Source organism: Garra rufa, unplaced genomic scaffold, assembly GCF_049309525.1.
Source record: "Garra rufa unplaced genomic scaffold, GarRuf1.0 hap1_unplaced_388, whole genome shotgun sequence".
In the NCBI taxonomy this organism is placed as follows: Eukaryota; Metazoa; Chordata; class Actinopteri; order Cypriniformes; family Cyprinidae; genus Garra; species Garra rufa.
In genome coordinates, this window is record NW_027394655.1 from 1 (window position 1) to 11,909 (window position 11,909).

Below are 11,909 nucleotides of genomic sequence, written 5' to 3' on the forward strand. Positions count from 1 at the left end.
TATTCTGAGTGCACATAAAAAAAAACTCAGAAAATATTAACAGATTCGAAAGATGTATTTCTTTTATCTGTATGACAAAAAAAGATGGAGTATTTTAAGAGCAAGTCGCACTGGTGCCTCTATCTGTCATGCAGTGAGCGTGCTACTCTTCAGCTTCCACACTCCGTGAAGACACTTGAATAGCGCACATTTTTCTGGGTTAACGTTAGATTAAGCAACCATGTAAAGTTGCTACTACGTACATATTTCAGATAAAAAAAACATATTTGAGGTCGACTGAGTTAACAATCTGTCCATCATAGACTGCGTGACTTCGCCACTTCATGTGAATTTTTTTTTCTGCGACAATTAAAATTTTGGTTTTGTATTGGGAGCAGCCCTAAATAAAATATTTTCAACCCAGCCAACTGATAACACCACAATGGCAACAAATAAGAGCTAAGTGCCACTTACCTTTATACCGCTTTGGACCATCTTATGAATGTCCAGAAAAGGCTCTTTCAGGAGCTCCATGTCATGCGTTAGGATACGGACAAAGCCTTCCTTCTCCAAAATAAAAAGCCGCTGTGATCCATCTCCACAATGCACTACGCCAATAGGCTGTCGAAGACCACTAAGGATCTCCTGAGTGCAGTAGCAGTTGTGTTTATGTTTTCTGTAGGAAAGGAATGGAAAGATTAGAAATTTTGATGGGTTAAGTTTATGCATCAGGCTTTTAAGTTCTTGTCTAATGTCTGTTTTTTGTTGTAAACAGTATAACTGTATAAGTTTATTACAGTTAGGAACACGGTACAATCTTTTCTGCTTAATGGACTGGTTTGGAAGTAGACTGAATAAAACGCCACAGGAGAAGTTAATATAACATAGTCAGACGTTGGGGGCTCTCAAGCTGTGAAACAAGTGTTCCATTAACCACAAGTCACATTTGATGTGGGGACACGCCAACTCACATTATGCCTTAAACAAAACAAGGGCATCAGCGTTGTGGGTGCTCCTGTTAACAAGCAGTCTTGGAGGGATTTTCCATAGATGTAATAGCGGGCGAACTGGCAGCAAATGTATGTCTGACATCTCGTGTCTGAGCTGTAGAATAACGTCAGACTGACGTGCTTGCAGTGACTGCCTGATCAGATATGCTGCTTTACTGGCCCTTCGCAATGGGAGGTCCCATGAAGAATTATGACGTTCATTTACAATGACTGTGGGCTCAGGGCCTTCTCAAAACACATGGTGGATTCACAGCTCGTCATTACTTGCCTCAGAAGGTCATACAAAAGTGAGGCATTTATCACTGTTAAAGCTAAAGGTGCTGAGGGCACACTTCACTGAAATGTGTCATTAAATCAAATCGGTTTAAAGGGATAGTTGACCAAAAAATGAAAATTCTTTCATTAATTACTCACCTTCATGTCGTTCCAAACCCATAAGACCTTTGTTCATCTTAGGATCACAAATTTAGATATATTTTATTAAATTCAAGAGCTTTCTGACGTGTCAGTTGTGTTGCTGTCTATGAAGGTCAGGAAGCTTTCAGATTTAATAAAAAAATATCTTCATTTGTGTTGTGAGGATAAACAAAGGTCTTACGGGTTTGGAACCACAATAAGGATGAGTAATTAATGACAGAATTTTCATTTTGGGGTGAACGATCCCTTTAAGCCTTTTCCTAACACTAACATGAGGTTACAATCAACAGGATATTCAGCTCTAAGCTAAATTCTATCAGAGCCAGCCCCGAAAGACATCCCTTACTATGTCCTGTCACAATTGGTCAAAGCCCTCTGGCTGTCACCAACAGCTCAGAGTTCCTGCAGCATAAGCACTTTCTTTGTGTTCTTAAAGCTGGCTAAACTCAGTCTGGACACAAAGCTCTGGCTTGGAAAGGGGGGCAATGGACCAGTCAACGAGTACATGCAGGAATGTTGTGACATGGAAGGTTAGTCAGGCGTGTCTTGTCTCTAGTGACCTTGTTGGGGCTGCCCTGATGACCTAGTAGTCGAAGCAGGACAGTCATACTGGGCCATGAGACATTAGATGACGGCAAGGAAGCTTCTCTCATGCCTGGCGATGAATGTCGTTATACGCAGATTTCATTACAGGGAACAGCTCTACCCAAAAAATGGAAATTCCGTCATTATTTAATTATCTTGACGTCAAATGTTGAATAATGGACTGGACCTCTTTTCCATCCAGTTGGGAACTGGAACTTTCAAGTTTCAAAAAGGATGCAAAAGTATCAGAAATGTAGTCTATACAACTACTTCACTAGATTCTAATTCTTAGGTTGATGATACATGAACTTGAGCCCAGTAAAAAACTTTGAGTTTTTTACTGGGCAACTTTTTTTAGGAGTGTTGCTTGGACACTTTTACACTGAGAATGGGTAACAAATTTCTATATGGATACTTTAGATCGGTTGTGGGCCCTTTGTCTCACCAGGTTGCCCATGGATGGCAACATTGCTCAAAAAGTTACTCAAAGTCATTATTCACTAATAATCTTCCTTGCCATTGGCTGTTGCAACAGGAGTCTGAGCTGAACCATAGAAGCAATTAGTACCATTCAGAATTATTTATGAATCATTCAGACTGGTTTTGTGAACTGGAAGAAACCAATTCATCAAAAAGAATAATTACTTCACAAATCAGACATCATTACTTATCTTATATACACTAATTAAAGTGCCAAGAAAAGCTAGTACAGTTGTCAAAAAATGTTGTATGACTATGAGTAAACAAGGTATATATAACAAATATTGGGTGTATATATATCCATATACACTACCAGTCAAAAGTTTTTGAACAGTAAGATTTGTATTTTTTTTAATGCTCTTCTGCTCACCAAGCCTGCATTTATTTAATCCAAAATACAGCAAAGGCGGTAGTATTGAGAAATATTTTTAGTATTTGAAATAACTACATTCTATTTTATTATATTTTAAAATGTAATTTATTCCTGTGATCAAAGCTAAATTTTCAGCATAGAAAAATTCAAAGATTAGTATTTATCTAAAATAATAAGCTTTTGTAACATTTTACACTATACCATTCGAAAGCTTGGAGTCAGTATAATTTTTGGGAAATAAATTATATAAATGAATACTTTTATTTAGCAAGGATGCATTAAATTGATTAAACTGGAGTATATATATAACTGGAGTGCTATACTTTGGATCAAATAAATGCAGGCTTGGTGAGCAGAAGAGATTTCTTTAAAAACATTACCAATCTTACTGTTCAAAAATGTTATATTTGAAATGAGTAAATAAATATTGACAGAATTTTTTTTAGGTGAAATATTTCTCAACAGTTCATCAGTAAAAAAAAAAAAGGTGTGTATAAAACAATTAAGTATACCTGTTAATCACTTCTATTTTTTCATCTAACAGGTAGTTGGAATCTCTGCGCAGTTGCTTTCTGTGAAAATCTGGAAAGCACAGGCCTCCGTCCTTCCTTCCATAGTACTGGCAGAACTCATCCACGTCGGCTTGGAACAGTTCTAAAAAACACAGACAGACAGACAACTGGTCTCAGCCTGAGATAGACACCACACAGGGTCAACGGATGATGTAATCACCTCCAAAACCAACTGAATCCCCTACAGTCAAAGCTGTACTCGAGTCAAGTATGTCCTCAGCCATCAGACGGCTTATTGTGTGGGCGTTTTGGTGGTGATTCTGGTGCCAAGCTTAATTCCTATCTTGACTATGGTGCATTTATGAAGTACTGAGTCTCAAATCAAGACATTTGTTTTTGCCTCTCATAGCTGACAAGTGCAAGTCATGGTCATTCATATCAGTCCAGACCTTTAACCATTTGTTAAAAACGGTCATAGCTGACAGAACCACAATGATACACACTTCTGGGTGCTACAATTATGTGATGGTTGAACCCCAGTGAGGTATTACAAACCGCTTCAGACATGTGTGGTCCGTATGTGGAAAGTTTGTGAGTTTAATTAAACCCAAAAATGCCAAACGTTCAGTCTGTATCTCCTTCGCTGTTATATCTATCAGCAGAAACACACAGGTCAAATCCAAATAAATGATAAGTACACACCCAAACTGATTGATTATATTTAAGAGATTAAGTTTGCTCGCTTACTTTCATGGAAAACACCCTTATTTATTTCTCCAATAGTAGCCAAAATAAACTCACCATATTTTAGACATCTAGAGTTGAGGAATGTGCAATGAAAATTTTGAAAATTAGGTGTGTGGCAATTAAATCGCAGTCGGAATGAGCAGCACGACAACAAGGAGAGAGAACGGGACTAGGTTTGGCAGCCCCTGTGACCTAAAAACCCCACTGATATGGTTACCACCTTAGCTAAGCCCTCTCATGGGGAGGAGTAGAGCAAATACAGCAGTGATAGAAACACAAACACACTCCTCTCCTTCCTTTCATCTCCAGCAAGCCCCCCATGCCGCATGAGGAAGGGGGCTGCATGTGGGAGGGAAGCAACAGCACCAACAACAGAGGTGATAGGATATCCCTAAACATCTAAACACAACAGTAAGATCAAACACACACACACACACACACACACACACACACACACACACACACACACACACACACACCCACCACCTTCAGACACACTTCCATGCCACCCACATGCAAACCGCAGTGGTTATCTTGGGTCTTGGGTCCAGGAGTTGTTTTGAATAGTAGCTGAGAGGTCAAAATCTTTATGCAGTTCCCATACTTTTGAATTTTCATGGTTTTCCATATCCCTTCTATGTCTTTATTTTATATTGATGGATAAAGATTATCATTCAGACCTATTATGAATCATTCAGACTAATGTGTGAATCAGTTCAACCAATTCTGATTCAAAAGAACAATTCAAAATAGAGTCAATTAAAAATGTGTTAAATATGGTTGAAAGAATATTATACAATTTAATTTGACATCATCTATGGTTCTATAAAGATCTTTTAACATCAAAAGTCCCTTATAATGGAAAATGGTTCTTTAGATTACTAAAATATTCTTTACACTAAGACATATTCTGTACAAACTGGTTCTTCTATGGTATTGCAAACTCCTTTTGTAATCTTTTTTTCAAGAACGTGGGAAGCTGTTGATGTCTCCGTTGTATCTACATATGAGGTCATGGGGATCACATAAAAGTGTCTGCTGATGTGGGGTGTGAATATATGTGACCCTGGACCACAAAACAGCCATAAGGGGCAATTTTTTGAAATTGAGATTTATGCATCATCCGAATGCTTTCCAAAATAAATAAGATTTCCATTGATGTATGGTTTGTTAGGATATGACTATTTGGCCGACATACAACTATTTGAAAATCTGGAATCTGAGGGTTCAAAAAAATCTAAATTTTGGTAAAATCGCCTTTAAAGTTGTCCAAATGTTCTTAGCAATGCATATTACTAATCAAAAATTTAAGTTTCGACATTTACAGTAGGAAATGCACTAAATATCTTCATGGAACATGATCTTTACTTAATAACCTAATGATTTTTGGCATAAAAGAAAAATCTACAATTTTGACCCACACAATGTATTGTTGGCTGTTGCTACAAATATCCAGGGTCACATATTGGTGGCAATATCTACAAAAGGTCGTGTCTTGACCTCCCAACCTATTTTGCTGAACATTTTAGATGTGTTATGCAATTTTTAAAATGAAAACATAACCTTATTTAACCAAACCAATTCAAAGTTCAATCTTTTCCAAATCAAATGAGATCAACACACTGACAGACAACAATTGTAAAATTAGTACTTTGAAAAGCCCTTTTGTAATCTTTTTTCAAAAATGTGGGAACCTGTTTATGTCTCTGTTATATCTATAAGGTCATGGGGATCAAAAAAAGTGTCTGCTGATGCGGGGTGTGAATATATGTGACCCTGAAATACAAAACTAGTCATAAGGGTCAATTTGATATTTGAAATATCAATCTGAAATTGATATGTGAGGGTGCAAAAAAATCTAAATATTGAGAAAATCGCCTTTAAAGTTCTTAGCAATGCATATTACTAATCAAAAATTAAGTTTTGACATATTTACAGTAGAAAATTTACAAAATATCTTTGTGGAACATGATTTTTACTTAATAACCTAATGATTTTTGCATAAAAGAAGAATCATACAATGTATTGTTGGCTATTGCTACAAATATCCAGGGTCACATATCGTCTAAAAAAACAACTACTTTTTCATGGCAATATGTTCCCAACCTGTTCTGTTTTTTAAATGAAAACCTAACCTTATTTAACCAAACCAATTCAAAGTTTAATCTTTACCAAATCAAATGAGATTAACACATTGACAGACAACAACTGTAAAATTACTACCTTGGAACTAAAACGCCTCACTTCAATCTTAGGAGACTGACAGTAAACACCATGAACATAGGGACTTTTATTACTGTTGAAAACCAATGTGCAATCACGGTCTAAAAACATGGTTAGAAAATATGGACAGAAATAAATCACATGAACTGAAAGGACTGTCTAATTTGAACAATTTATAACTTCCCTAAACATGGTCGAAAATACTGTGTGGCCTCAACTACGGTCTCAGCCCCTCCACAATATGCTTTAGTTTTATTGTACTGGCCTACAAAAAACAGGACAGAGAGAAAGAGACTCCACATCCTCAGCACTATAGTTATACTTCCATCTGGTTATCTTCCAAAGCAACCTGGGTGGCCACCCAAAGTACTTGACATCTTGATGCACTTCAGCAGTTTTACATATACACAACCTTTGTAGAAAAATAAATGTGTCATTCGTCACCACATATGCTGATTTGGGAGGAGGAGAAAGGAGGGGGGAAAGTCTTTTGGCCTCAGCTCCTGTTCTCAGAGTCTTTACCACTATTTTCTCTCTCTCTTTCCCATACGCTTACTCCCTCTACAAAGATTCGCAACAGACAGCCCACCCTTATTTATCTGTTTTGCAGAGGAAGACCGAAAGGTAAACTGTATGTATACAGTGTCTCATTTTTGTCGGTCTATTCGCATTTCCGTGGCTGCGTATGTGCGTGTGGCATGCGTTTGCTCTCTGTTTGCATATCGGCCCCCATCTAATCTGTTATGGCTGCGCTGATAGGAAGAAGGTTTGGTCTGGCGGCCAGCTTTTGCATACCATTCCATCTGATGGAATGCATCACGCAGCGAATGTTGCAACACTATGGAGCAGCTATTGGATGTTTGCTCCTGATGTCATTCATGTTTGGGAGAAAATACAAACCTCATGATGGCTTAGAGCTTTTCAGGTCTTCGGACTCCTCCCCACTGCCATCTGTTTTTCCCCCCTTTATGTTTCAGAGGGCTTAATGTTTGTCTTTTCATTGAACGTAGGCTGCCACCAAGAAAAACAAACTGATTATGTGAGCATTGCCTTGAACAGGCCTCGTTTTTCGATGCATCCTGTAAAGTGTGTGTGTGTGTTGTGTGAGGTGTGAGTGTCAGTCATGTCTAGACCATAGTCAGACCATGCGCACACACACACATACCCAAAGACAGACGCACATAAACACCAAACACATCTTGGCAGGCTGTGCTGACGTAAAATAAGATGCTTGCCAAAGGACCGAAGGGAAGAAACAGGTCATAAAATCATTCATTTACAGCTAGAAATTTTCAAGCTTTGTTTGTGGTGTTTTTGAGTGTTTTGAGTGTTTTTGAATTTTGTTTGTCACAACTTTAAACTTCCATTTTGTTATTTATTTTAAATACAAAATTTTAAGGCTTCTTGTGATTTTTAAGTCATTGCAAAAAAAAGTGCAACAAGTGGTTAGCGAATAGCATTTCATGAACATCAGAAGAACGAGTCTCTCCCTTTCAAAGTATTTTTGCCTTGCAAGGAGCTGCCACAGATATTTAGTTTTCTCTCACAGTCTGATGCATTAATCTAAGGAAATTTGTTGACCTGCACTTAGAATAATTGCAATACATTTGTCAGAAGGGGAATGTTCCTGATGTTCTTTATGCAAAACTCTTGCATTGATCATGTTTGTTACCTGGTACGTGTCCTCGGCAGGTGTAGTAGAACTCTTGGCAGTAGTCGTGGCATAAGCGGGGTAGATCTTGTTCTCTGTGTGGTGCTTTTTCAAGTTTGGGTGAGTGGAAGAGCATCTGGGCATGTGGTGAGCAATGGGCACACTTAATCTCCTCCAGCAGCCTAGAACACTCTGTGTTATTGGTTGAGAAGATCTGAGGAGGGAAAAACAACCAGCAAAGATTAGAACTGTGGTTCTAATTGAACAGCTAATCTAAATTTTACTCATGCTACAAAGCTTTTCCTATATAATAACGTAGATTGTGTGTAATAAAGGAAAAAAAATCAAACTAGGTGGTTTGACACACATTTTTGGAATGTTTTCTCGTTAATTGGACGCAATTCACATTCTAAACATCTCTCTTAACAAACACCACACATCCATGTGGACTTGATTTCTCCTGATTTGTTTATTTGAGCTCACAAACAGCTAAGCCAAAATTGCACCTCGCATGGCAGCTGAACCCATGCTGGAGCGAACGGACCGAAATGAGGATACTCAAAATGTTTCTTAAGTCACCAAACAAAAGTAAACAGTAGATTAGGGCCGAGAAAATGAGCAGGCTTATTTATGTAACAAATTAGCTGTAATAAAACAACAATGTAATCTGCTCCCTTCCCCAGACATGCGCCTGTGCCGCAGCAGTCTGGTAAACCTCCCTCTCTCTGTGTGAGGTCCATGTGTAAACACCAATTTATAGATAGACGGGCACATCGTTCCCGTGCTGGTATCAACAAATTAGCAGTCTGTCCAAGTCAATTAGACCAGCACACCCAGCAGACAGCATATAGACGGGCCACCTCCTCCCCGGCCCGCTGCTCGGCGTAGTAAACCATTTTGACAGATTTCTTTGATTTTGATTCTCCAAATTCTTTCAAGTGAATCAAAACCATCTTTGTGGGTGGAAGATAAAACACTGTCCAAAAAACGTATTGACACCGCCATATGAACCAGAGAGTTCGGAAAGGGAATTTTCAAGCTCTCTTCGCTCTCAGTCTTGCAGTGGTTGGTGTGTTCGCCCGGTCTGTGAGTGGCAACTCTCCTGCTTTAAATTGCCCATTGATTTAGTGAGCCATGGACTGGCACATGGTCCATGGAGAGAAGCATTTGTGTGCTCTCAACCATGCACTCTACCCATATGTTGCTGGGATGGGCTCCAATGTTGCCATCACCCTCACCAGCAACAAGAGGACCTTTGTTTTTTTTGTGCTTTCCAAAAAATGCCAAAAGTTGCTCAAAGCTGCTTCGAATCACACCACGGTCTACATCACAGCCTTTTCAGGCCATACGTAACTACTGTCGAAACACGCCAGTGCAAATAGGAGGCATACATGAGCTTAAGTTCAACTGTCTATTACTTAGTTAACAATAGGTGCTTCGAAATAGTGTGGTTCGACATGAAAAGTCACAATAGTTGTGTTTATTTGGTGAAACCTGAGCAGATGTTGGGATTATGCATCATGGCACACAATATCCTTTGTCACTGAAATTGACAGAACAAACGTAAACACAAAGACTCATTTGAAAACAATCGCTCGTCATTTAGCGACAAACAATGAGGGAAGCTACAGCTCACAAGTTCTCACTGAGGTGCCAGAAAAAGGTGATCGATGATCTTTGTTACCACAACCGTAAGATTCAACAAACAGACGATTTAACGAATGAATCACCTGACATGATTCACGGAATTCGCAGTTCAGCACCCCCCCCCACACCCCCAAATGAAACCACAACTGAGCTAAGTTCCCCACAAAACCTGTAAGCTTGTATTAAACAGTTTAAGTGAAACCATTTTGGCCCTCTGGGAATTGGTGTAAGTAAGTTTGGGGTGGGGAGCATGACAAATACTCACTCAAAGGCATTAACTAACACTTGGACAGAGCCAAGGACTGGGGGAGAATGATGTTCTCCAGCTTCACCCATTAGTGAAACTAACAAACACAATGGTGTTGTTGTTATTCTTTTGCCATAAGCAAAAAGACTCCGTGTGTGGGCAGTGTAGTGGGGAGGAGGAGATGTCGACTCTTTTTTGTTCCATTCAGCCTCGCTCTTATTTGCATGACTTGAGCAAATTAAATGATGCAATATGGCTTTTTGTCACAAACCGACGTGCGATGCCACCCAGCCGCGTATGTCGATTTGCGGAGGTTGTTTACATGAGAAAAGAGAGCGATTTCTCGGCATAGAATGTGTTCATTGATAAAACTATTGAGATGAATCTTCTCACGTCTATAGAAAGCCTCAGAAAGGTGCGATTCATTACCGATCGAGAGACATTTGTTTCCCATCTGGTTTATGTAAATTATATCCATCACTTCGAGAAGCACATGCTGTCATTGAAACATCAGTGTGAAAAGTTGCGCAAAACGTCTAATCTATACATACAAACATTTAACTGCGGGAATACAGCTTTTAGGAGAGATTTTAATTTCGGAAACACAATATTGCTGCAAGGGAGCATGAAAATTAAGCGATTTCATTCATACGCCTCGTGCTCGCGAGTGAAGCGCATTGCACGCGTTCTTACCTCCGTCCGAGCTGTTTTTAATTGTTTTCTATGTAAACATGCGCGGGACGGACGTCTTTAGCCACTGCGAACGACCTCACCGTGTTTATCAGCGTCTCATGCCACGTTTTTTTTTTTACAATGCAATGTCAAGTTAAAACAAGTTCAACTTTTAAAACCGCGTCTCGACACTCACGCGTTCTGCGTCTTGCAGGTTTTAACGCACAACGCGTTCAATACACACAGTGCGCATACTGCCTATATGTATCCATATGTTCATTAGCCTACAAGATTAACCCTCCATACACTGCTGTTGCAAACATCTTAAAATCAATGCATAAACCCGTTACCATAACAAAACATGCATGAGAATCACTAGGTCAATTTGAGGCTGCAGGAAGCCTGAACATACCCGAGCATCTTTCCGATGGAGTATCTGATACGGAGCCCTCCTGGACGGACAGCAGGACACGCGAGGATAGAGCCTGTGACAAACCTCCCCTCCGCCGCTTCCCTCCAGTGACAGTTTTCTCTCCTTCTTCTTCAGGCGTTTCGGCAGACTTCCATCGTAACATCTCCTCCTCCTTGGACTTAATTCTCCTTTCTCGCCGAATTTCGCATCACCACATTCCCAAAAATTGGCCGCGATGGCCAACAAAAGCACAAATTTCAAATGCTTCATTTTCAGAAGGATTAAACCAAAAGCGGAACACGCGACTGCTCAAAAATCAGGACTGCTGTATGACAGTCCCCACGCGTCCACAAAGTTGTTACAGAATAACTATTTTGATTAAAGCAACTATTCGCTGATAAAGTAGTCTTAATTAAATAATAGTAAATGTATTAAACAAAAAAAAAAAAAAAAAAAAAAAAAACGAAAAATGAAAGAAATGACGATAATAAATTAAGACAAGTGCTGGTTATGATGTTGTCAAAGTGGAAAAAACATGATATTGTATTTTAATAATAAATTCAAAAATAAGCAGTGATCGGATTATATACAGAAATTGTACGTCTCCTTTCCCAAAAGTTAAATCCCGTTGATGCGTGTGATCAAAAGTTGCACTAAGTTGTCTGTTGCATGCTCTTCAGTGCACTCACATGTTTCCCTGTGCTCTTTCCACCTTCTTTTTAACCAGCGCGCGAGAAGGGGAACGCGCACGATGACGTCTGTCCAGTCCGGGAACGCGCGTCATCGTGTAAGTAAATTAAAATATTATACACTGTAAGTGTAACGTTAACGGAAAACAATGTTGCACCGCTTTTTTTCCACATTGTATTATTTATATGTATCCTTTCGGTCATTACAGAACAAACCTGTTACAATTTTATTGACTAAAATATTGATAACATTTACATTTTTATG

General features: G+C 39.1%; 1 protein-coding gene across 1 annotated transcript; it reads right to left on the reverse strand.

The window, feature by feature from the left end:
* Positions 1-453: 453 nt before the first annotated feature.
* LOC141317144 (hedgehog-interacting protein-like) lies at positions 454-11,604 on the reverse strand (the record flags this gene model as incomplete). Its single annotated transcript, XM_073832952.1, has 4 exons — positions 10,956-11,604; positions 7,999-8,191; positions 3,357-3,498; positions 454-655 (listed from the first exon to the last, which is right to left on the reverse strand). Coding segments are annotated over exons 1-4 (807 nt in total), but the record flags the coding sequence as incomplete, so codon positions are not given.
* Positions 11,605-11,909: the final 305 nt, after the last annotated feature.